We start from the raw sequence: 27,729 nt of genomic DNA on the forward strand, positions 1-27,729 counted from the left end.
TAGTTTCTCTTTTCAACACAGAAGAAGCCAAATGGCTTCCACCTCGATTCTGAGAGATAGAGACACGGTCGGGGTCCGAAACAGCTTCCACCCAGATTCAATCTCGCCGACCGTCGTCAGGGACGAACCCCTTGAGACGACAAGACCTCCATAGCGGCATCACCTGCATGCCATGGCCTCCAGACAAAAGTCGAAAGTGCCTCCCATATGGCATTGTGGGTCTATATCTTCTACTCGAAGCACAGTACACACATTCACCCCTATGAATAGATAAGTAGACTCATGCACACCCTATCTTTATGAACACATTCAAAACAATGGATTGGCCGGCGGATCGGGTCTTAAAATTAACAAAGTCACCATAGACACCTCACTGTTGATAGGAACGTTGCCTCCAACCGAAATCAATCACCCTCCTTTTTTAGGGGAACCAGGGCCACGCCTACCAGGAACAGCAAGCCAGGCTAAGATGCACTGGATTTGTATGACAAATTGCAAGAAATTTCACAACATACGTCGTACGTTCTTGGGAACCCTTTCCCTTCCACCAAGCATTTGTACACCAAGTAGCAGCAGAAGTAGCAGACAGTCTCCCAGCACGGCAACAAAACAATGGAATCACGGAGAGAACAAACGGCCGAAGAGGCATGTGCACAGACAGACAGGCTGGAGCCGCGATTGCCGATCTAGTGCTCTTTGCTGCAGCGGCGCGCTCCGGAGGAGAGGTAGGCCGCGTGCCCCCAGCAGGAGCCGTCAGTCACTGCTCCTTCCAGATGCGGCCGGTCACGCGCAGCTTGAGCTCCTGCCGGGTGCCGCTGGAGAAGAAGAGGGCCATGTTGCGGTGGATGATGAGCCCGTCGAAGCTGTCCCGCACCTTCTTGTGCCCGTCCCGGATGCTCCGCGGCGTGCCCTGCCACGTCAGCTTCCGCCCGTTCCCGCCCACCTCCAGGCTGTAGCAGAAGCTCCGAGCCTCACTCTCCTCCCCCATGAACCGCAGGAACGCCATGTACACCGGGGACATCCCCAGCAGGAACGCCTCGAAGTGGAGGCAGAAGTGCTGCCCGAAACACTTGAAAACCTGCAAAATGGCAGAGAGCATATCACTACAGTAGACTGAACACAGCCGAAGATCGATCGGAAGGCTACAAAGAAAATGACAGGACTATAGTCGCATTCGGAACGCCAAGAGATAGGCACGCCTACTGCATGTCTGTCCGTGTTTAACATGCATAGATGTATCATTACTTACAGTGAGCATCCATGTTGCGTTTTCCACTTCGTAAGGGTTGGACTTCACATAGCGGTGGTTAAAGGTGCAGCCTTCGTGCAAGTCCACCTTGTGGTCATTGATGAGATGAGACACGAGCATCGGAACGTCACCTGCAATGAGGCACTCTGAACCTGCATATGGACAGCTGTATGGCCTGAACCTGCAGAGCTCCTCGTGCTTAAGTTTGTTCTGGTAAGGATGGATCTCGGTGCAGCCCAGGCTTTGGTATTTGCATGGAAGCTGAATCGATTCGGCCACCTTCTCGAGAGCCAAGCATCTGATATTTCCCAGCTCCTGGCGGCAAGTGGGGCAATGGTTGTCTACCCTATGCTTACAGCTGGAGCAAATTGTGTGGCCATTTGGGCACTGCAGGAAGAATATGAATCATCAATAGATTATCATAAAATCATAATGGACAAAACTTGTTCTACTAACTACATAGTTCTCATCCAATTAGCTTGATGTTATTTTGAATAATGTAACAAAATAAGGGTGGAACCAATAGCAAAGTTGCAGAAATGAACGGTCATGATACGTGCAAGGGTACCGAGAACAGCTTTCGCGCAACGGTAGAAAGGGTGTGTTTGGATCACAGCCAATGCTTACCATGCCAAAAAGTTGGGTGGCCCATGAATTTTGGTAGTTGTTTGGACTGGTGCCAAAAATTTGGCTCGCCTGAGACGCCCCACACCCACCCATGTAATTCTCGCCAACTCGCAGGCGAGGCGATGGCGAGCAAAACGTTCGCCAACATTTTGGCGTCGTAACTTTCCATCTTTTTCTCTGTGGGTCCCTTGACTTTTTCTTATTTTGTGATGCATGCAGCATGTTAGTTCCGATTGTTATGGCCCTTAATTAATTATTAGTGGGCCTCGTCGTGATTAAGGATGCAATGCAATCCAGTTTCAGTAGCAACTTCCGCCTTTCCCTTTGTGATTTTATTTAACGATGATTTATATTTCTTGTTGATTGCATCTTAGCATTTTCCTACCAAGTATGTGCATAAATATTTGGAGGATTACAGTGGTTACAAGACGTAGTTGGTAGCAAAACAAACAAGATGTTTATTTCACCAAAATTTTGGATGGTTGCAATGGCACAAACCAAACATCAACAAGCTACCAAAATTTTGGTAATGCCCACACTTTGGCCATACCAATTTTTTGGTGGGGCTAGTTGGGGCTCAAACCAAACACACCCAAAATCTTGTGTGCTTGTTGAGAGTTGAGACCATGCAAATGACAAAGGAAGACAGAAGCATGAGCACCTAACTATGCATCCAAGGCACAAATATACTGATCAAACCAAGCAACTGTTCTCATACATTCCTATTGTATCTTCAACATGTGGAAGTTGAGAATGTGCATCTAGCACAACAGTAAGACCTCTAGGAGGGGGGCTACCATCCACAGGGCTCGAACCCTGGTTCTCACCAAAAAAATGTTACTCTCGCTGTGTGTTCCCCGTGCATGTCAGGTCGCCCATTGCACTGCCGTAGCCAGTGAAGCCGGTGTTCAGGGTGTTTTATCGACCTAAAAAAATGCTATTGGGATTCTTCCCCCAAGTGTTGAGTTATTTTCTTTCAGCATGTGGAAGTTACTTTGAAGATCAACAATTCAGCAAACATGCAATACGGTGAACACAAAACCAAAGACATTTGATTTAGTGTGGCCAAATATAAACTTGTTATTAGTTTGAAGGTAGAACCTCGAACATAGCAGCTAAAGAATTTCTGTAAGCTAAAATGGTAGGCAATTCTACATGAAAAATAGATCAGAATAGAACGATCAAGGGTACATTATTCGGCAAAAGAATAAGTAGACTTTACCAACACAATCAAGGAAAATTTAGGCAAGCCCATTCTGCCATGTCCGTACAGAATGCCCTAGGCAAAGGCAAAATTTAGGGAAGCTAGGTGCTAGGCAGAGGCAAAGTTGGCCACCTAACATCTTGCACTTAATTTTTCCTTGAACACAATAACTTTGAATAGCTTAGGACACGCTACTACCCACATGTCGTATGTTGTCACAAATGCAACATCTATACAAAATACAATTACACCTTACATCAAAAGGCAATTACAGTGAATTATCCAAAGTCGTGGGACTGGCAGTCTGGCACAACTTTCTACACAAATCCAACCCATTATCCAAGTCAATTTCATGTAAGAAAATCCAAGTCAAATTAAAAATAACAGAATCTCATTTGCACTAATATAAAAATTATCAATGATTACACTCTGCTGCAGGACTACAAAGATTTAAGACACGCATCAGTACACATACCTGAAGTATAGGTGGCCGCATTGAGTTTGTACACACTGGACACTCGAGCAAATCATTCAAGCCAGTCAATGATGACAAACCAACATTGACAAGTGACGCAGCCCAGGAGGGCTTACTTGTAGAATCTCCATCAAGCCTAATACTACTGAGTGCCTCGGAGAGCCCACGGTCGCCACAATCTGACTCAGGAACTTCAGTCACACTCACAATGCTGCTTCCTGGGGCCATTGTGAAAGCTTCTTTCACATTGATAAGCACTAGATAATATCAACACCCCCACCACTCCATCCTTCCTTGTGATCAGCTGCATTATTAAATTCAATGCTTATTAGTTGATATATTTAAACATGTGTAAAATAATTGTAGCGCTGGTATAGGTTGATACTGAATTAATTTCTCAGTTTAGAGGGGCTATATAAACCTGCATGGGTCATCATTTCGAATTCAAGCAGAAAATCAAGAGGTGAGAGACAAAGACTTGTGGCCCCACTCACACATTCGGAGTTAACGTAAAGTAAGAACCAGTTAGGCCACCCTTGGTATGGGTGTAATTCATTACAGGTATTAAATTTACATGTGTATCTTACCAGACACGAGTGTTTTCCGGCTGGAAACAAAACCGGTGAGTGGAGGCGTGGTTTTTTTGCAGGTGTATTTAGAAAAAAGGGTAATCCAAACATGGCCTTAGTAGTTGCCACCTAAAAAGCACGGACACGGGGAAAGAAAGACAGGGATACACATACAGGGACACAGGATACGATATTTTTAAAAAACAGCCATTCAGGGATACAGCAGGGTATATAAATATATAGACAAAAATAGCATGTAATAAAGATTTAATGATAATATTTGGATCAGAGATTTTGTACTGGATATATGTTGACTCATTTCTATTGATAAAAGACTTTGGGGAAGCCCATAGTCCATACGAACCCTCCACTCAGAGCCCATATAAGGTCTAGTTCCTGAAACCCTAGACTAGTCAGCTCCTCTAGCCGTTCTCTTCTCGTTTCCCCCAGCCGCCTGAGAGCTGCAGAGAGAAAAGACTGCGCCGCCGCTTATATCTTCTTCCTCACTGCTGGCTGCAATCCCCATCTTCTTCCCGCCTGGTCCTTCTTCCTTGTCGTCGAACGCCTTGCCATCTTCCTCTCTGCTGGATGGATGTTCTTCGTTGGGGGTAGAGCTGGGCTTTGGGGAAACGGCGGCGGCAGCAACCTCGAGCCTAGGCTGCGGCGGCGAGGCTGGCCCCCGAATCCCCACCGAGTCCACACCGTATCTGCCGTATCCTGATTTCTTTCCCCTTTTTTTAATTCGGAAAAGATGGGATACTGCGGATACATGTATCCCGGAGTATCCGGGCATGTCCCCGTATCCCCCTGTACTAGGACGGCAATTCGGCAGTTTCTCCCATATCCATGCTTTGTAGGTTGCCACCACCAGCAGCTGAATCCAACTTGACTTAGAGCTTAAGTTAGAACTGAAGCTACGGGTGATTAAACATCTATTCACTTATACAGAAGTTAGAACTGAAGAAAAAAATGAATTCTGTCAAATTATCAGTCTTGGTTGGTCTCATTCCAAAACTTTAGAGCATTTCTAGAACTTCGGCATGCCATTAAGGAGCAGTTATATCATCAACTAACAGAGAGCACCAACGATTCGACATTTTAAAGAACAACTGCTACTACTACACTTTGGCACCTTCCCTGGTCTGGTTTCACGACTACCTTATCTCTCCTTAAAGAACATGCGTAAGTAGTAAGAACAAGCAAAAAAACAAGTTCGCCCATCCAAACCACATTCTGCTCCTCGCTGTTCTCCTGTCACAACAATTGACGGCAAGGTAGGGTTTTCTCAAACCGAGCAAGATTTGGAACCTTTCGCCTCAACTGTACGGAAACTTGAATTAGAATCCAATCGATTTCCCCAATTTACGCTGCAAAATAAACGGCGGCCGCGCCTTGGATTGGATCTTGCGCAAGAACCTAATCGAACTGGAAACATGGGCGTTTCGGGCGGTTTTAGATCAGTGCGGCACTACGCAGCAAGGGAAACCGGCGGCTTAACTGAACGGATAGCAAGAACGAAGATTTAGATTTGATTGCTCAAATCCGCAGCGGCGGGAAGATCCCCCGCTGGGAAGCAACCAAAAAGAAGAAGGCTTTGGAGCAATCCCGCGCAACCAAAGCTTAGGGCTCCTCACCAGCGAACGAGGGTATCATCCCAGGTCGGGGGTGGATCTCCTCCGCTCCATGCCAGCCGAAGCCCAGCAGCACCCGCCGAGGGCACGCCTCCCGCCCCTCCGTCCCGCCGCCGCGGGCGATGTCGCGTACGGGCAGGCTGCGCCGAAGCGGGAGACGGGCAAATGGGAGGCGAATTCGGTGGAGGAATCGGGGGGGAGGAGGAGTGGAGAGGGGGGAAGGTGGAGGAGGAGAGGAGGGGAAGACGAACAGTGGTGGAGGCGGGGGGATATTTCGGTTTTGCTTTCTCTTTTTTTGCGAAGCAAGAAATCAATCGTATCTCGTGGATATACCTCAGCGGTTTCTGTTCTACGCGCTTTTTACGCCGGAGTAAACGCTTCGACGGTAGGATTTTTTTTTGGCTGACAGGCCGGGCCCACGCTTCGGTTTCACAGGGGAGCCATGGTCACCCGGAAAGAGACTTTGACACTTGAACAACTTGTGCTTTTTTTCATTTTTGATGAAATGTTGAACAACTTGTGCTGATGATGAAGGGAATGTCACATGATTGCTTCGTACCAGCGATCGGTGCCGAGAGTGAAATTTGTTGTGTGTTGTGAAACAGATTTACCATCTTTGATAAGTTGGAAGAAATTTCATCAAGCCACCACATACTTGGCAAGGATACTTCAAAATTTCACCTTCCTTTTGTCCGTAAAGCGAATAATTGTAGTTCGATGAATATTGAATATTTGAATAATTTTCCATGTTTCTATTATATGGGGGGCTTGCACAATATTTTTGCACTGAAATATGAGGTCCAAAGTCCCGCATCTCTGCTTCTTCGAAGAGATATGGTTGTCATGACTTTAACACTTGAACAATTTTGTCTGTTTTTAATGTGTGAAACAACTTATATTGATGTGAAAGACAGGTAGCTAGCTCCGCGAGGCCGGAAGAGCTACTTGATGTTGACGAGGATAACATGTCTTAGTTACTAGCATAAATTGAGGCCTTCATGATTCCTAAAGGAATGAAACCGTAATTATATTTGTTTAAATTTTTATATGTTATTTATCATTTGCGGAATTGTTTACATATTCAACTCTTTATGTTACATTGTTAATGAGCGACTTTTTTCCTCCTGAGAGAGCCGATGAACAATTGGTGTGTGTGTGTGTGTGAGAGAGAGAGAGAGAGAGAGATTTGTTTCTTCTGCTTTTGTAATGTGTTTTATGTACACCACAACTACATATGGTGCACACACAACTTTTAAGATGGTGTTTATGGTCTAGATCTTCACATGTTCACACAAGCAATAAATTTACACATAGTGATACCATTACTATCGAACAACATACCACTTATACAATCAAACTCTTTCTTTGCTTACCGTCCCATTTTCGTATGTTTTTATATTAACATAGTATTAGCTACAAACTAGAATTGAAACCCCCGAGAGAGAAAAAAAAAGCTTATGGTTAGGCTTAGGAAGCAGTAGGAATGCCAAATGTAGAGACAAAAAGCTCGGTGGTAATAAAGCCACCCGCCCAACAATGCTTCATGCAATATGTGCCGCTCAGCCTCGTCGGCGATCAATCCTATCATCTACACCGTTAAATATGACAGAAAGGGAAAGATGAAGCAAGGCACTAATACTAGGATACCATTTACATGTTGGTAATCACATCTGCAATGCATGAGAGCATGCATGGCAACAAAAATGTCGTGCTTCAGATAAAGAACCCTTGATGTTGTAATGTGATTTATACCATACGTATGTGTCAAACAACATACTACAAACACCTATAAAAACAATAAACATGTTGACGACACAAGTGTATTCTATTTTGATAGCACCTTGTTGGGCATCCAAGTGCAAGGTTTTGAAGCAAGCTACATGTATTCCCCTCACATGAGCAACTAAGGTATCAACCCGTAGAGGTAACACCCATCGCACAAATCAATAGGCTGCCGCGAAGGAATGAAACTATATCAATATTTGCTTAAATTGGTGCATGATATTTATCTTTTACAGGTAATGTGTACATGTTTACTTATGGTAACATTTTGCTCTCATGGAGGAGAGATTTGTGTGCGTGAGAGAGAGAGAGAGAGAGTCTTGTTCTTCTATTTTGTAGCATGATTTATGTATAATACATGTGCAAGAAGACATCACAATGTAGCTCAATATTAATACAATAAACACGGAAGTACAAGAGATGATGTTTTATGGTATAGGTCTTGTGTTTGCACATGTTCACATGAGTTAATAAATCTGCACATAATGTATCATACTATCGAACAACGTAGTACTATATAATCAACCCTTTTCATACCCATCTTCCTATTTTTCATATGTTTTTACATCAACATAGTGAAAACACTTTTAGGCTTGGAAGGATTTTTTTTAAAAGGGGAATATATTAATATCATGCAGATACCAATTACACCCAGCCTCTACACAAGATGTCGCAAAGACATTCAGGATGCACAGCCAAAGAAAAAAATATAAAAGAAAGGAAAAAACAAAGGGAATACACTGACACTAGGCTACACAATACAAGCCAAGATTGACAGTCCGCGGTAACATCTTGAGTCGCTTACTATAGAAGTTCCTTTCTGGCTAAATTTCACAACAATGCTAGTGTAGCCCTTGTTAAACTATCAAATATGGTAAATGCATTTGCATGGGGCGAGAGCGTGACAACAAGAATGTTGCATGTCAAATAAGGAGAGTTTGATATTTTGAGAAAAATACTACACACCCCCATTACTTTAGAAACCCTCACGAAAGTTTTCTACCTTCAACGGAAACTTGATGAGAATTAATAGTTTGTCATTTACAAATGGTACTATCAGATTTACCATGAAACCTTGTTTTAGGACCTACATCTTTCCAGAAGACGCCGACATGTGAACCGGAGTAGTGGAGTATATACATAGTCAAGTACAACTCTTAATCTCCAGGGTTAATATGGTCGTCATTGATTTTAATTGGTGAGAGAACTAAACATTAGCTTTCGTTCTTTTTTCATACAACATATGGAAGGTGATGGGTCAAAGCTTTGAATCTAAGCATGGTCGAGTGCAAGGACCATAACACGTTACTGCAGCAAGTACCTCATCAACAAGGGCGGAGCCAGAAATTTTGTGAAGCCTGGGCAAATTTAAGCCTAACTATATAATCTGAAATTAAAATCTACTGGTTGAACCAAGGTTTTTTCTCTCTTGATACCAGATTTTCGAGGTAGGTGCCAAAAGAATTGGTTTTTGAAGAATCTCAAAAACTTTTGGCTATTTGGCCTGAAAGTATTTAAACAAATTTTGAATTCAAATTCATTTATGAACAAAAAATATAGCATTTTTACCCTTTATGTACGCAAATCTCTTTGTGTTCTAGTAGTCAACACATATCAATCCACTCCCTAGTGAGCGGGTTTGAGCCCTCTCTAACCCACCACGGCATAAAATAATTTTTAAACACTAAAATCATGTTGGCAAGGCCGGTAGTCGACCCCGCGGTGCCGAAAGCACTTCCACGAGGCTAGGGGGCTATGTTTTGTGCTAAAATATGAATATGAGTTTTATGTTAACTATGTAAACATGTAGCAAAAAATTCAGGATCCGACGAAATATCCGGTAACTGGTCGTTTTAAAAATATTGACCGGCAAAAAAACCTTGATTCAGATAAACAACATATAAAATAGCACAAAAATCATGAGCCAGAAATCTATCAACGTTAATAATGAACTAATGAAGTGAAATCTTGAACATAGTAGTCATATGAATGTAATTTTAAAGTGAAATATCCTCAATGACCAACTCCCCACGCTCTTGTTGGGGAACATAGCAATAATTCAAAATTTTCCTACGTGTCACCAAGATCAATCTAGGAGATACTAGCAATGAGAGAGAGGGAGTGCATCTTCATACCCTTGAAGATCGCTAAGCGGAAGCGTTGCAAGAACACGGTTGGTGGAGTCGTACATGCAGCGATTCAGATCGCGGACGATTCTGATCTAAGCGCCCAACAACGGCGCCTCTGCGTTCAACACATGTGCAGTCCGGTGATGTCTCCCGTGCCTTGATCCAGCAAGGAGGGGGAAGAGGTTGGGGAAGACAACTCCAGCAGCAGCACGCCGACGTGGTGGTGGTGGAGCAGCGTGGTTCTCGAGCAGGGCTTCGCCAAGCACTACGAAAGACAAGGAGGTGGAGAGGTAGGGCTGTGTCGAGAGAGAGAGACTTTCGTGTATGACAAGGGGGGGAGCATCCCTAGATGGGATAGAGGGGGGCGACCAAGGGGGAGAGAGGGGGGGGGGGCGCCCTAGGGTGGGCCTAAGGCCCATCCGCACCTAGGGTTTCCCCCTCTCCCCTTTGCTGCGCCTTGGGCCTTGGTGGGAGGCGCACCAGCCCACTCAGGGATTGGTCCCTGTTGGGGAACGTTGCAGAAAACAAAAATTTTCCTGCGGTTTCACCAAGATCCATCTATGAGTTCATCTAGCAACGAGTGATCGGATGCATCTACATACCTTTGTAGATCGCGAGCGGAAGCGTTCAAAGAACGGGATGAGGTAGTCGAACACGACGTGATCCAAATCACCGGAGATCCTAGCACCGAACGGACGGCACCTCCGCGTTCAACACACGTACGGTCAGCGTAACGTCTCCTTCTTCTTGATCCAACAAGAGGGAAGGAGAGGTTGAGGAAGATGGCTCCAGCAGCAACACGACGACGTGGTGATGATGGAGCTGCAGTACTCCGTCAGGGCTTCGCCAAGCACTATGGAGGAGGAGCAGGTGTTGGAGAGGGAGAAGGAGGCAACCAAAGGCGTGGATGAAAAGCCCTCCTTCCCCCACTATATATAGGAGGGCCAAGGGGGGGGGGGGCGCCGGCCCTAGGAGATCCAATCTCCTAGGGGGCGGCGGCCAAGGGAGGTTTCCCTCCCCCCAAGGCACCTAGGAGGTGCCTTCCACTAGTGGGACTCTTCCCTTTTGTGAACCCTAGGCGCATGGGCCTCTTGGGGCTGGTGCCCTTGGCCCATGTAGGCCAAGGCGCACCCCCTACAGCCCATGTGGCCCCCCGGGGCAGGTGGACCCACCCGGTGGACCCCCGGGACCCTTCCGGTGGTCCCGGTACAATACCGATAACCCCGAAACTTGTCCCGATGGCCGAAATAGCACTTCCTATATATAATTCTTTACCTCCGGACCATTCCGGAACTCCTCGTGACGTCCGGGATCTCATCCGGGACTCCGAACAACATTCGGGTTACTGCATATACATATCCCTACAACCCTAGCGTCACCGAACCTTAAATGTGTAGACCCTACGGGTTCGGGAGACATGCAGACATGACCGAGACGACTCTCCGGTCAATAACCAACAGCGGGATCTGGATACCCATGTTGGCTCCCACATGCTCCACGATGATCTCATCGGATGAACCACGATGTCGAGGATTCAAGTAACCCCATATACAATTCCCTTTGTCAATCGATATGTTACTTGCCCGAGATTCGATCGTCGGTATCCCCATACCTCGTTCAATCTCGTTACCGGCAAGTCACTTTACTCGTACCGTAATGCATGATCCCGTGACCAGACACTTGGTCACTTTGAGCTCATTATGATGATGCATTACCGAGTGGGCCCAGTGATACCTCTCCGTCATACGGAGTGACAAATCCCAGTCTTGATCCGTGTCAACCCAACAGACACTTTCGGAGATACCCGTAGTCTACCTTTATAGTCACCCAGTTACGTTGTGACGTTTGGTATACCCAAAGCACTCCTACGGTATCCGGGAGTTACACGATCTCATGGTCTAAGGAAAAGATACTTGACATTGGAAAACTCTAGCAAACGAACTATACGATCTTATGCTATGTTTAGGATTAGGTCTTGTCCATCACATCATTCTCCTAATGATGTGATCTCGTTATCAATGACATCCAATGTCCATAGTCAGGAAACCATGACTATCTGTTGATCAACGATCTAGTCAACTAGAGGCTTACTAGGGACATGTTGGTGTCTGTTATTCACACATGTATTACGATTTCCAGATAACACAATTATAGCATGAATAAAGACAATTATCATGAACAAGGAAATATAATAATAGTGCTTTTATTATTGCCTCTAGGGCATATTTCCAACAGTCTCCCACTTGCACTAGAGTCAATAATCTAGTTACATTGTGATGAATCGAACACCCATGGAATTCTGGTGTTGATCATGTTTTTCCCTAGGGAGAGGTTTAGTCAACGGATCTGCTACATTCAGGTCCGTATGTACTTTACAAATATCTATGTCTCCATCTTGAACATTTTCACGAATGGAGTTGAAACGACGCTTGATGTGCCTTGTCTTCTTGTGAAACTTGGGCTCCTTGGCAAGTGCAATAGCTCCAGTGTTGTCACAGAAGAGTTTGATTGGCCCCGACGCATTGGGTATGACTCCTAGGTCGGTGATGAACTCCTTCACCCATATTGCTTCATGTGCTGCCTCCGAGGCTGCCATGTACTCCGCTTCACATGTAGATCCCGCCACGACGCTCTGCTTGCAACTGCACCAGCTTACTGCCCCACCATTCAAAATATACACGTATCCGGTTTGTGACTTAGAGTCATCCAGATCTGTGTCGAAGCTAGCGTCGACGTAACCCTTTACGACGAGCTCTTCGTCACCTCCATAAACGAGAAAAATTTCCTTAGTCCTTTTCAGGTACTTCAGGATATTCTTGACCGCTGTCCAGTGTTCCTTGCCGGGATTACTTTGGTACCTTCCTACCAAACTTACGGCAAGGTTTACATCAGGTCTAGTACACAGCATGGCATACATAATAGAACCTATGGCTGAGGCATAGGGGATGACGCTCATCTCTTCTATATCTTCTGCCGTGGTCGGACATTGAGCTGAGCTCAATTTCACACCTTGCAACACAGGCAAGAACCCCTTCTTAGACTGATCCATATTGAACTTCTTCAATATCTTATCAAGGTATGTGCTTTGTGAAAGACCTATGAGGCGTCTTGATCTATCTCTATAGATCTTGATGCCTAATATATAAGCAGCTTCTCCAAGGTCCTTCATTGAAAAACTCTTATTCAAGTAGGCCTTGATGCTGTCCAAGAGTTCTATATCATTTCCCATCAAAAGTATGTCATCTACATATAGTATGAGAAATGCTACAGAGCTCCCACTCACTTTCTTGTAAACGCAGGCTTCTCCATAAGTCTGCGTAAACCCAAACGCTTTGATCATCTCATCAAAGCGAATGTTCCAACTCCGAGATGCTTGCACCAGCCCATAAATCGAGCGTTGGAGCTTGCACACCTTGTTAGCATTCTTAGGATCGACAAAACCTTCTGGCTGCATCATATACAATTCTTCCTTAAGGAAACCATTAAGGAATGCCGTTTTGACATCCATTTGCCATATTTCATAATCGTAGAATGCGGCAATTGCTAACATGAGTCGGACGGACTTTAGCTTCGCTACCGGTGAGAAAGTCTCATCGTAGTCAACCCCTTGAACTTGTCGATAACCCTTAGCGACAAGCCTAGCTTTATAGATGGTCACATTACCATCCGCGTCTGTCTTCTTCTTAAAGATCCATTTATTTTCTATGGCTCGCCGTTCAACGGGCAAGTCAGTCAAAGTCCATACTTCGTTTTCATACATGGATCCTATCTCGGATTTCATGGCTTCTAGCCATTTGTCAAAATCCGGGCCCGCCATCGCTTCTTCATAGTTCGAAGGTTCACTGTTGTCTAACAACATGATTTCCAAGATAGGGTTGCCGTACCACTCTGGTGCGGAACGTGTCCTTGTGGACCTTCGAATTTCAGTAGGAGCTTGATCAGAAGTATCTTGATCATTATCATTAACTTCCTCTCTAGTCGGTGCAGGCACCTCAGGAACATTTTCTTGAGTTGCGCCATTTTCCGGTTCAAGAGGTAATACTTCATCAAGTTCTACTTTCCTCCCACTTACTTCTTTCAAGAGAAACTCTTTCTCTAGAAAGAATCCATTCTTGGCAACAAAGATCTTGCCTTCGGATCTGAGGTAGAAGGTATACCCAATAGTTTCTTTAGGGTATCCTATGAAGACGCATTTTTCCGACTTGGGTTCGAGCTTTTCAGGTTGAAGTTTCTTGACATAAGCATCGCATCCCCAAACTTTTAGAAACAACAGCTTAGGTTTCTTCCCAAACCATAATTCATACGGTGTTGTCTCAACGGATTTCGACGGAGCCCTATTTAAAGTGAATGCGGCAGTCTCTAAAGCATAGCCCCAAAAAGATAGCGGTAAATCGGTAAGAGACATCATAGATCGTACCATATCTAATAGAGTGCGATTACGACGTTCGGACACACCATTACGCTGAGGTGTTCCAGGCGGCGTGAGTTGTGAAACTATTCCACATTTTCTTAAGTGTGTGCCAAACTCGTGACTCAAGTATTCTCCTCCACGATCTGATCGTAGGAACTTGATTTTCCTGTCACGTTGATTCTCAACCTCACTCTGAAATTCCTTGAACTTTTCAAAGGTTTCAGACTTGTGTTTCATTAAGTAGACATAGCCATATCTACTCAAGTCATCAGTGAGGGTGAGAACATAACGATAGCCACCGCGAGCCTCAACACTCATTGGTCCGCACACATCCGTATGTATGATTTCCAATAAGTTGGTTGCTCGCTCCATTGTTCCTGAGAATGGAGTCTTGGTCATTTTACCCATGAGGCATGGTTCGCACGTGTCAAATGATTCATAATCAAGAGACTCTAAAAGTCCATCTGCATGGAGCTTCTTCATGCGTTTGACACCTATGTGACCAAGGAGGCAGTGCCACAAGTATGTGGGACTATCGTTATCAACCTTACATCTTTTGGTTTTCACACTATGAACATGTGTAGCATTATGTTCGAGGAAGAATAAACCATTCACCATCGGAGCATGACCATAAAACATATCTCTCATATAAATAGAACAACCATTATTCTCGGATTTAAATGAGTAGCCATCTCGAATTAAACGAGATCCCGATACAATGTTCATGCTCAAAGCTGGCACTAAATAACAATTATTGAGGTTTAAAACTAATCCCGTAGGTAAATGTAGAGGTAGCGTGCCGACGGCGATCACATTGACCTTGGAACCATTCCCGACGCGCATCTTCACCTCGTCCTTTGCCAGTCTCCGCTTATTCCGCAGCTCCTGCTTTGAGTTACAAATGTGAGCAACTGCACCGGTATCAAATACCCAGGAGCTACTACGAGTACTGGTAAGGTACACATCAATTACATGTATATCACATATACCTTTTGTTTTGCCGGCCTTCTTGTCCGCTAAGTATTTGGGGCAGTTCCGCTTCTAGTGGCCACTTCCCTTGCAATAAAAGCACTCAGTCTCGGGCTTGGGTCCATGCTTTGGCTTCTTCCCGGCAGCTTGCTTGCCGGGTGCGGCAACTCCCTTGCCGTCCTTCTTGAAGTTCTTTTTACCCTTGCCCTTCTTGAACTTAGTGGTTTTATTGACCATCAACACTTGATGTTCCTTCTTGACTTCTACCTCTGTTGATTTCAGCATTGCAAATACCTCAGGAATGGTCTTTTCCATCCCCTGCATATTGAAGTTCATCACAAAGCTCTTGTAGCTTGGTGGAAGCGATTGGAGGATTCTGTCAATGACCGCATCATCCGGGAGATTAAATCCCAGCTGAGTCAAGCGGTTATGTAACCCAGACATAGTGAGTATGTGCTCACTGACAGAACTATTTTCCTCCATCTTACAGCTAAAGAATTTGTCGGAGACTTCATATCTCTCGACCCGGGCATGAGCTTGAAAAACCATTTTCAGCTCTTCGAACATCTCATATGCTCCATGTCTCTCAAAACGCTTTTGGAGCCTCGGCTCTAAACTGTAAAGCATGCCGCACTGAACGAGGGAGTAGTCATCAGCACGTGTCTGCCAAGCGTTCCTAACGTCTTGGTTCTGTGGGACAGGCGGGTCACCTAGCGGTGCTTGTAGGACATAATCTTTCTTGGCAGCTATGAGGATGATCCTCAGGTTCCGGACCCAGTCCGTATAGTTGCTGCCATCGTCTTTCAGCTTGGTTTTCTCTAGGAACGCGTTGAAGTTGAGGACTACGTTGGCCATTTGATCTACAAGACATATTGTAAAGATTTTAGACTAAGTTCATGATAATTAAGTTCATCTAATCAAATTATTCAATGAACTCCCACTTAGATAGACATCCCTCTTCTAGTCATCTAAGTATAGCACGATCCGAGTCAACTAGGCCGTGTCCGATCATCACGTGAGACGGACTAGTCAACCTCGGTGAACATCTTCATGTTGATCGTATCTTCTATACGACTCATGCTCGACCTTTCGGTCTTCTGTGTTCCAAGGCCATGTCTGTACATGCTAGGCTCGTCAAGTCAACCTAAGTGTTTGCATGTGTAAATCTGTCTTACACCCGTTGTATGTGAACGTTGGAATCTATCACACCCGATCATCACGTGGTGCTTAGAAACGAACGAACTGTCGCAACGGTGCACAGTTAGGGGGAACACTTTCTTGAAATTATTATGAGGGATCATCTTATTTACTACCGTCGTTCTAAGTAAACAAGATGAAAAACATGATAAACATCACATGCAATCAAATAATAATAGTGACATGATATGGCCAATATCACATAGCTCCTTTGATCTCCATCTTGGGGCTCCATGATCATCTTGTCACCGGCATGACACCATGATCTCCATCATCATGATCTCCATCATTGTGTCTCCATGAAGTTGCTCGCCAACTATTACTTCTACTACTATGGCTAACGCGTTTAGCAATAAAGTAAAGTAATTTACATGGCGTTTCTCAATGGCACGCATGTCATACAAAAATATAGACAACTCCTATGGCTCCTGCCGGTTGTCATACTCATCGACATGCAAGTCGTGATTCCTATTACAATAGCATGAACAACTCATACATCACATATATATCATTCATCACAACTTTGGCCATATCATATCACAAAGCACTTGCTGCAAAAACAAGTTAGACGTCCTCTAATTGTTGTTGCAAGTTTTAAGTGGCTGAAGTAGGGTTCTAGCAAGAACGTTTTCTTACCTACGTGAAAGCCACAATGTGATTTGTCAACTTCTATTTACCCTTCATAAGGACCCTTTTCATCGAATCCGCTCCAACTAAAGTAGGAGAGACAGACACCCGCCAGCCACCTTATGCAACTAGTGCATGTTAGTCGGTGGAACCGGTCTCACGTAAGCATACGTGTAAGGTTGGTCCGGGCCGCTTCATCCCACAATACCGTTGAAGCAAGATAAGACTAGTAGCGGCAAGAAAGTTGACAACATCTACGCCCACAACAAATTGTGTTCTACTCGCGCAAGAAGAACTACGCATAGACCTAGCTCATGATGCCACTGTTGGGGAACGTTGCAGAAAACAAAAAATTTCCTACGGTTTCACCAAGATCCATCTATGAGTTCATCTAGCAACGAGTGATCGGATGCATCTACATACCTTTGTAGATCGCGAGCGAAAGCGTTCAAAGAACGGGATGAGGTAGTCGAACACGACGTGATCCAAATCACCGGAGATCCTAGCACCGAACGGACGACACCTCCGCGTTCAACACACGTACGGTCAGCGTAACATCTCCTTCTTCTTGATCCAGCAAGAGGGAATGAGAGGTTGAGGAAGATGGCTCCAGCAGCAACACGACGGCGTGGTGATGGTGGAGCTGCAGTACTCCGTCAGGGCTTCGCCAAGCACTATGGAGGAGGAGGAGGTGTTGGAGAGGGAGAAGGAGGCAACCAAAGGCGTGGATGAAAAGCCCTCCTTCCCCCACTATATATAGGAGGGCCAAGGGGGGGGCGCCGGCCCTAGGAGATCCAATCTCCTAGGGGGCGGCGGCCAAGGGAGGTTTCCCTCCCCCCAAGGCACCTAGGAGGTGCCTTCCACTAGTGGGACTCTTCCCTTTTGTGAACCCTAGGCGCATGGGCCTCTTGGGGCTGGTGCCCTTGGCCCATGTAGGCCAAGGCGCACCCCCTACAGCCCATGTGGCCCCCCGGGGCAGGTGGACCCACCCGGTGGACCCCCGGGACCCTTCCGGTGGTCCCGGTACAATACCGATAACCCCGAAACTTGTCCCGATGGCCGAAATAGCACTTCCTATATATAATTCTTTACCTCCGGACCATTCCGGAACTCCTCGTGACATCCGGGATCTCATACGGGACTCCTAACAACATTCGGGTTACTGCATATACATATCCCTACAACCCTAGCGTCACCGAACCTTAAGTGTGTAGACCCTACGGGTTCGGGAGACATGCAGACATGACCGAGACGACTCTCCGGTCAATAACCAACAGCGGGATCTGGATACCCATGTTGGCTCCCACATGCTCCACGATGATCTCATCGGATGAACCACGATGTCGAGGATTCAAGTAACCCCATATACAATTCCCTTTGTCAATCGATATGTTACTTGCCCGAGATTCGATCGTCGGTATCCCCATACCTCGTTCAATCTCGTTATCGGCAAGTCACTTTACTCGTACCGTAATGCATGATCCCGTGACCAGACACTTGGTCACTTTGAGCTCATTATGATGATGCATTACCGAGTGGGCCCAGTGATACCTCTCCGTCATACGGAGTGACAAATCCCAGTCTTGATCCGTGTCAACCCAACAGACACTTTCGGAGATACCCGTAGTCTACCTTTATAGTCACCCAGTTACGTTGTGACGTTTGGTATACCCAAAGCACTCCTACGGTATCCGGGAGTTACACGATCTCATGGTCTAAGGAAAAGATACTTGACATTGGAAAACTCTAGCAAACGAACTATACGATCTTATGCTATGTTTAGGATTGGGTCTTGTCCATCACATCATTCTCCTAATGATGTGATCTCGTTATCAATGACATCCAATGTCCATAGTCAGGAAACCATGACTATCTGTTGATCAACGAACTAGTCAACTAGAGGCTTACTAGGGACATGTTGGTGTCTGTTATTCACACATGTATTACGATTTCCGGATAACACAATTATAGCATGAATAAAGACAATTATCATGAACAAGGAAATATAATAATAATGCTTTTATTATTGCCTCTAGGGCATATTTCCAACAGTCCCTTCCCACTCTTGGCCCACGCAAGCCTCCGGGGCTGGTGGCTGCTACCTCTTGAGCTTGCGTTGGTTTTCCCTTGAAGACGAAAGGGTGATGCAGCACAGTAGTGTAAGTATTTCCCTCAGTTTTTGAGAACCAAGGTATTAATCCAGTAGGAGACTACACGCAAGTCCCTCGTACCTGCACAAACAAACAAGAACCTCGCAACCAATGCGATAAAGGGGTTGTCAATCCCTTCACGGTCACTTACGAAAGTGAGATATGATAAAAAATAATAAGATAAATATTTTTGGTATTTTTGTTGTATAGATTGGAAAATAAAGAGTGCAAAATAGAAATAACAAGTTGATAGGAAAATAATATGATGGAAGATAGACCCGTGGGCCATAGGTTTCACTAGTGGCTTCTTTCAAGACATCAAATTCTACGGTGGGTGAACAAATTACTGTCGAGCAATTGATAGAAAAGCGCATAGTTATGAGAATATCTAGGCATGATCATGCATATAGGCATCACGTCCGCGACAAGTAGACCGAAACGATTCTGCATCTACTACTATTACTCCACACATCGACTGCTATCCAGCATGCATCTAGAGTATTAAGTTCATAAGAACAAAGTAACGCATTAGGCAAGATGACACGGTGTAGAGGGATAAACTCAAGAAATATGATATAAACCCCATCTTTTTATCCTCGATGGCAACAATGCAATACATGCCTTGCTGCCCCTGCTCTCACTGGGAAAGGACACCGCAAGACTGAACCCAAAGCTAAGCACTTCTCCCATTGCAAGAAAGATCAATCTAGTAGGCCAAACCAAACTGATAATTCGAAGAGACTTGCAAATATATTTAAATCATGCATAAAAGATTTCAGAGAAGAATCAAATATTGTTCATAGATAATCTTGATCATAAACCCACAATTCATCGGATCTCGACAAACACACTGCAAAAAGAATTACATCGAATAGATCACGGGTACAGAAGGTTGCGGCGGTGGAAATAGGGTTTCGTGGTGCTCCTGGATGTTTTCGGGGTATATGGGTATATATAGGAGGAAGAAGTACGTCGGTGGAGCTGCGAGGGGCCCACGAGGGTGGGGGGCACGCCTCCCTGCCTCGTGGCCTCCTCGATTCTTTCTTGACGTCCACTCCAAGTCCCCTGGATCACGTTTGATCCAAAAATAACTCGCCCAAAGGTTTCATTCCGTATGGATTCCGTTTGATATTCCTTTTCCGCGAAACACTGAAATAGGCAAAAAAACAGCAATTTGCACTGGGCCTTTGGCTAATAGGTTAGTCCCAAAAATAATATAAAAAAGGTATATTAAAGCCCATTAGACATCCAAAAGAGATAATATAATAGCATGGAACAATAAAAAATTATAGATGCGTTGGAGACGTATCAAGCATCCCCAAGCTTAATTCCTGCTCGTCCTCGAGTAGGTAAATGATAAAAACATAATTTTTGGTGTGGAATGCTACCTAGCATAATTCTTAATGTAATTTTCTTTATTGTGGCATGAATGTTCAGATCCGAAAGATTCAAGACAAAAGTTTAATATTGACATAAAAATAGTAATACTTCAAGCATACTAGCAAAGCAATCATGTCTTCTCAAAATAACATGGCCAAAGAGAGTTATCCCCACAAAATCATATAGTCTGGCTATGCTCCATCTTCACCACACAAAATATTTAAATCATGCACAACCCCGATGACAAGCTAAGTAATTGTTTCATATTTTTGATGTTCTCAAACTTTTTCAATCTTCATGCAATACATGAGCGTGAGCCATGGACATAGCACTATAGGTGGAATAGAATGGTGGTCGTGGAGAAGACAAAAAGGAGAAGATAGTCTCACATCAACTAGGCGTATCAATGGGCTATGGAGATGCCCATCAATAGATATCAATGTGAGTGAGTAGGGATTGCCATGCAACAGATGCACTAGAGCTATAAGTGTATGAAAGCTCAACAAAAGAACTAAGTGGGTGTGCATCCAACTCGCTTGCTCACGAAGACCTAGGGCATTTTGAGGAAGCCCATCATTGGAATATACAAGCCAAGTTCTATAATGTAAAATTCCCACTAGTATATGAAAGTGACAACATAGGAGACCCTCTATCATGAAGATCATGGTGCTACTTTGAAGCACAAGTGTGGTAGAAGGATAGTAACATTGTCTCTTCTCTCTTTCTCTCTCTTTTTTCTCTCTCTTTTTTGGGCCTTCTCTTTTTTATGGCCTTTTTTTCTTTTGTCCGGAGTCTCATCCCGACTTGTGGGGGAATCATAGTATCCATCATTCTTTCCTCACATGGGACAATGCTCTAGTAATGATGATCATCACACTTTTATTTACTTACAACTCGATACTTAGAACAAAATATGACTCTATGTGAATGCCTCCGGCGGTGTACCGAGATGTGCAATGACTCATGAGTGACATGTATGAAAGAATTATAAAGGTGGCTGATACGTCCATTTTGCATCATGCTTTTATATCGATATTTATTGCATTATGAGCTGTTATTACATATTATGTCACAATACTTATGCCTATTCTCTCTTATTTTACAAGGTTTACATGAAGAGGGGGAATGCCGGCAGCTGGAATTCTGGGCTGGAAAAGAAGCAAATATTAGAGACCTATTCTGCACATCTCCAAAAGTCCTGAAACTCCACAGGAGCACTTTTTAGAATATATAAAAAATATTGGGCACAAGAAGTACCAGAGGGGGGCCACCCACCAGCCACGAGGGTGGGGGGCGCGCCCTACCCCCATGGGCGCACCCCCTACCTCGTGGGCCCCCTGGTGGCCCTCCGATGCCCATCTTTGGCTATATGGAGTCTTTCGTCCGAGAAAAAATCATAAGCAAGCTTCTGGGAAGAAACTCCGCCGCCACAAGGTGGAACCTTGGCGGAACCAATCTAGGGCTCCGGCAGAGCTGTTCTGCCGGGGAAACTTCCCTCCGGGAGGGGGAAATCATCACCAATGATCCTATCATCGGGAGGGGGTCAATTTCCATCAACATCTTCACCAGCACCATCTCATCTCAAACCCTAGTTCTTCTCTTGTATCCAATCTTTGTATCCAAACCTCAGATTGGTACCTGTGGGTTGCTAGTAGTGTTGATTACTCCTTGTAGTTGATGCTAGTTGGTTTACCTGGTGGAAGATCATATGTTTAGATCCATTATGCATATTAATACCCCTCTGATTATTAACATGAATATGCTTTGTGAGTAGTTACGTTTGTTCCTGAGGACATGGGAGAAGTCTTGCTATTAGTAGTCATGTGAATTTGGTATTCGTTCTATATTTTGATGAGACGTATGTTGTCATCCCTCTAGTGGTGTCATGTGAACATCGACTACATGACACTTCACCATTGTCTGGGCCTAGAGGGAGGCATTGGGAAGTAATAAGTAGATGATGGGTTGCTAGAGTGACAGAAGCTTAAACCCTAGTTTATGCGTTGCTTCGTAAGGGGCTGATTTGGATCCATATGTTTCATGCTATGGTTAGGTTTACCTTAATACTTCTGTTGTAGTTGCGGATGCTTGCGTTGGGGGTTAATCATAAGTGGGATGCTTGTCCAAGTAAGGACAGTACCCAAGCACCGGTCCACCCACATATCAAATTATCAAAGTACCGAACGTGATGAAAACTAGCTTGACGATAATTCCCATGTGTCCTCGGGAGCGCTTTCCTTCATATAAGAGTTTGTCCAGGCTTGTCCGTTGCTACAAAAAGGATTGTGCCATATTGCTGCATCGTATTTACTTTTATTACTTGCTACTCGTTACAAATTACCTTATCACAAAACTATCTGTTACCGATAATTTCAGTGCTTGCAGAGAACACCTTACTGAATCCTATTTATCATTTTCTTCTGCTCCTCGTTGGGTTCGACACTCTTACTTATCGAAAAGCTATGATAGATCCCCTACACTTGTGGGTCATCAAGACTCTTTTCTGGCGCCGTTTTCGGGGAGTGAAGCGCCTTTGGTAGGTGGAATTTGGTAAGGAAAAAAATTATATAGTGTGCTGAAATTTACTGTCAGTTGTTACTATGGAACATAATCCTTTGAGGGGTTTGTTCGGGGTATCTTCACCTCGTCCGGAACCACAATTAGCTACCCCTCAACCTAATGAACCTACTAAAAGTGTTTACTTTGAAATTCCTTCGGGTATGATAGAGAAACTGCTAGCTAATCCTTTTGGAGGAGATGGAACATTGCATCCCGATTTACACTTAATCTATGTGGATGAAGTTTGTGGATTATTTAAGCTTGCAGGTATGCCCGAGGATGTTATCAAGAAGAAGGTTTTCCCTTTATCTTTGAAGGGAGATGCATTGACATGGTATAGGCTATGTGATGATATGGGATCATGGGACTATAAGCGATTGAAATTGGAATTTCACCAGAAGTTTTATCCTATGCATCTTGTTCATCGTGATCGTAATTATATATATAATTTTTGGCCTCGCGAAGGAGAAAGCATCGCTCAAGCTTGGGGGAGGCTTAAGTCAATGTTATATTCATGCCCCAATCATGAGCTCTCAAGAGAAATGATTATTCAAAATGTTTATGCTCGGCTTTCTCTCAGTAATCGCTCCATGCTCGATACTTCTTGTACCGGATCTTTTATGATGAAGACTATTGAATTCAAATGGGATTTATTGGAAAGAATTGAAAGCAACTCTGAAGATTGGGACCTCGACAAAGGTAAGGAGTCAGGTATAACACCTAAGTTTGATTGTGTTAAATCTTTTATGGATACCGATGCATTTCGTGAATTTAGCATTAAATATGGACTTGACTCTGAGATAGTAGCTTCCTTTTGTGAATCCTTTGCTACTCATGTTGATCTCCCTAAGGAGAAGTGGTTTAAATATATTCCTCCCATTGAAGTAAAAGTAGTTGCACCTATTAAAGTTGAAGAAAAGACTATCACTTATAATGATCCTGTTGTTCCTACTACTTATGTTGAGAAACCACATTTCCCTATTAGAATAAAGGATCATGCTAAAGTTTCAACTGTAGTCAACAAAAGTAATATTAGGACACACAAACTCCCTGAGCAAGTTAAATTTGAACCTAATATTGCTATGGTTAAAGATCTCTTGGCCGATAATATTGATGGGCATGTTATTTACTTCTGTGATGAGACTGCTAGAATTGCTAGACCTGATACTAAAAATAAACATAGACCTGTTGTAGGCATGCCTGTTATTTCTGTTAAAATAGGAGATCATTGCTATCATGTCTTATGTGATATGGGTGCTAGTGCAAGTGCAATACCTGATTCCTTATACAAAGAAATTATGCATGATATTGCACCTGCTGAGATAGAAGATATCGATGTTACCATTGAGCTTGCCAATAGAGATACTATTTCACCAATTGGGATTGTTGGAGATGTTGAAGTCTTGTGTGGGAAGGTTAAATATCCTGCTGATTTTCTTGTTCTTGGTTCCCCACAAGATAGCTTTTGTCCCATTATATTTGGTAGACCCTTCTTGAATACTGTTAATGCTAAGATAGACTGCAATAAGGATATTGTTTCTGTTGGTTTAGGGGATATGTCTCATGAGTTTAATTTTGCTAAGTTTCATAGACAACCCCGTGATGAGGAATTGCCTAGTAAAGATGAAATTATTGGTCTTGCTTCTATTTCCGTGCCTCCTACTGATCCTTTAGAACAATATTTGCTAGACCATGAAAACGATATGTTTATGAATGAAAGAAGGGAAATAGATGAAGTATTCTTTAAACAGGGACCTATTCTAAAACACAACTTGCCTGTTGAAATCCTAGGGGATCCTCCTCCACCCAAGGGTGATCCCATGTTTGAGCTTAAACCATTCCCTGATACTCTTAAATATGCTTGTCTTGATGAAAAGAAGATATATCCTGTTATTATTAGTGCTAACCTTTTAGAGCATGAAAAAGAGAGATTATTGAAAACTATGAAGAAGCACTGTGCTGCTATTGGATATACTCTTGATGATCTTAAGGGCATTAGTCTCACTCTATGTCAACACAAAATAAATTTGGAGAAAGATGCCAAACCAGTTATTGATCACCAACGACGGCTAAATCCTAAGATGAAAGAAGTGGTAAGAAAGGAAATATTAAAACTTCTGGAGGCAGGTATAATTTATCCCGTTGTTGATAGTCAGTGGGTAAGTCCTGTCCATTGTGACCCTAAGAAGGGAGGTATTACTGTCGTTCCTAATGATAAAGATGAATTGATTCCGCAAAGAATCATTACAGGTTATAGGATGGTAATTGATTTCCGCAAATTAAATAAAGTTACTAAAAAGATCATTACCCTTTGCCTTTCATTGATCAAATGGTAGAAATATTAGCCAAACATACACATTTTTGCTTTCTAGATGGTTACTTTGGCTTCTCTCAAATACCTGTGTCAGCTGAGGATCAAGAAAAGACCACTTTTACTTGCCCTCTTGGTACCTTTGCTTATAGACGTATGCCTTTTGGTTTATGTAATGCACCTGCTACCTTTCAAAGATGCATGATGGCTATATTCTCTGACTTTTGTGAAAATATTTGTGAAGTTTTCATGGATGATTTCTCTGTTTATAGATCCTCTTTTGATGATTGCTAAGCAACCTTGATCGAGTTTTGCGGAGATGTGAAGAAACTAACCTTGTCTTGAATTGGGAGAAGTGCCACTTTATGGTTAATGAAGGTATTGTCTTGGGGCATAAAATTTCTAAAAGAGGTATTGAAGTTGACAAAGCTAAAGTTGATGCTATTGAAAAGATGCCGTGTCCCAAGGACATCAAAGGTATAAGAAGTTTCCTTGGTCATGCCGGTTTTTATAAGGAGCTTCATTAAGGACTTCTCAAAAATTTACCGGCCTCTGACTAACCTATTACAAAAAGATATTTCTTTTGTCTTTGATGATGATTGTGTAGAAGCATTTGAAATACTAAGAAAGCTTTGATTTCTGCACCTATTGTTCAGCCACCTGATTGGAATTTACCCTTTGAAATTATGTGTGATGCTAGTGATTATGCTGTAGGTGCTATTCTAGGACAAAGAGTTGATAAGAAATTAAATGTTATCCAATATGCTAGTAAAACTCTAGAAAATGCCGAGAGAAATTATGCTACTACTGAAAAGGAATTCTTAGCAGTTGTATTTGCTTGTGATAAGTTCAGACCTTATATTGTTGACTCTAAAGTAACTATTTACACTGATCATGCTGCTATTAAATATCTTATGGAAAAGAAAGATGCTAAACCTAGACTTATTAGATGGGTTCTCCTGCTACAAGAATTTGATTTGCACATTATTGATAGAAAGGGAGCTGAGAATCCCGTTGCAGACAACTTGTCTAGGTTAGAGAATGTTCTTGATGACCCACTACCTATTGATGATAGCTTTCCCGATGAACAATTAAATGTCATAAATGCTTCTTGCACTGCTCCATGGTATGCTGATTATGCTAATTACATTGTTGCTAAATTTATACCACCTAGTTTCACATACCAGCAAAAGAAAAAGTTCTTCTATGATTGAAGACATTACTTTTGGGATGACCCACACCTTTATAAAGAAGGAGTAGATGGTGTTATTAGACGTTGTGTACCTGAGCATGAACAGGAACATATCTTACACAAGTGTCACTCCGAAGCTTATGGAGGACACCATGCTGGAGACAGAACTGCACATAAGGTATTGCAATCCGGTTTTTATTGGCCTACTCTCTTCAAGGATGCCCGTAAGTTTGTCTTGTCTTGTGATGAATGTCAAAGAATTGGTAATATTAGTAGACGTCAAGAAATGCCTATGAATTATTCACTTGTTATTGAACCATTTGATGTTTGGGGCTTTGTTTATATGGGACCTTTTCCTTCCGCTAATGGGTATACACATATTTTAGTTGCTGTTGATTACGTTACTAAGTGGGTAGAGGCTATCCCAACTAGTAGTGCTGATCATAACACCTCTATTAAGATGCTTAAAGAAGTTATTTTTCCGAGGTTTGGAGTCCCTAGATATTTAATGACTGATGGTGGTTCACATTTTATTCATGGCGCCTTTCGTAAAATGCTTGCTAAGTATGATGTTAATCATAGAATTGCATCTCCTTATCACCCATAGTCTAGTGGTCAAGTAGAATTGAGTAATAGAGAGCTCAAATTAATTTTGCAAAAGACCGTTAATAGATCTCGGAAGAATTGGTCCAAGAAACTTGATGATGCATTATGGGCTTATAGAACTGCATATAAAAATCCTATGGGTATGTCTCCTTATAAAATGGTTTATGGTAAAGCTTGTCACCTACCTCTCGAACTAGAACATAAGGCATATTGGGCTATCAAAGAGCTCAACTATGATTTCAAACTTGCCGATGATAAGAGGTTATTTGACATTAGCTCACTTGATGAATGGAGAACCCAAGCCTATGAAAATGTCAAGCTGTTTAAAGAAAAAGTTAAAAGATGGCATGATAAAAGGATACAAAAGCGTGAGTTTAATGTAGGTGATTATGTATTTCTATACAACTCTCGTTTAAGTTTTTTTTGTAGGAAAACTTCTCTCTAAATGGGAAGGCCCTTACGTCATCGAGGAGGTCTATCGTTCCGGTGCCATAAAAATCAACAACTTCAAAGGCACAAATCCGAAGGTGGTGAACGGTCAAAGAATCAAACATTATATCTCAGGTAATCCCATAAATGTTTAAACTAATATTATTGAAACCGTAACCCCGGAGGAATACATAAGAGACACTTTCCGGAATGTTTCAGACTCCGAAAAGGA

At 43.3% G+C, this 27,729-nt stretch overlaps 1 protein-coding gene across 1 annotated transcript; it reads right to left on the bottom strand.

Annotated features, from left to right (window-relative positions):
• Positions 1 to 449: 449 nt before the first annotated feature.
• Positions 450 to 6,058, bottom strand: LOC125515941 (E3 ubiquitin-protein ligase SINAT2-like). The gene is made up of 4 exons (XM_048681421.1): positions 5,759 to 6,058; positions 3,556 to 3,859; positions 1,250 to 1,636; positions 450 to 1,078 (listed from the first exon to the last, which is right to left on the bottom strand). Exons 2-4 carry the CDS (start codon positions 3,781 to 3,783, stop codon positions 758 to 760), a joined length of 936 nt encoding a protein of 311 aa, XP_048537378.1. The 5' UTR covers positions 3,784 to 3,859; positions 5,759 to 6,058; the 3' UTR covers positions 450 to 757.
• Between the last annotated feature and the right edge of the window lie 21,671 nt (positions 6,059 to 27,729).

This window comes from Triticum urartu, chromosome 6A, assembly GCF_056163025.1.
Source record: "Triticum urartu cultivar PI428250 chromosome 6A, HENAU_Tu73, whole genome shotgun sequence".
In the NCBI taxonomy this organism is placed as follows: domain Eukaryota; kingdom Viridiplantae; phylum Streptophyta; class Magnoliopsida; order Poales; family Poaceae; genus Triticum; species Triticum urartu.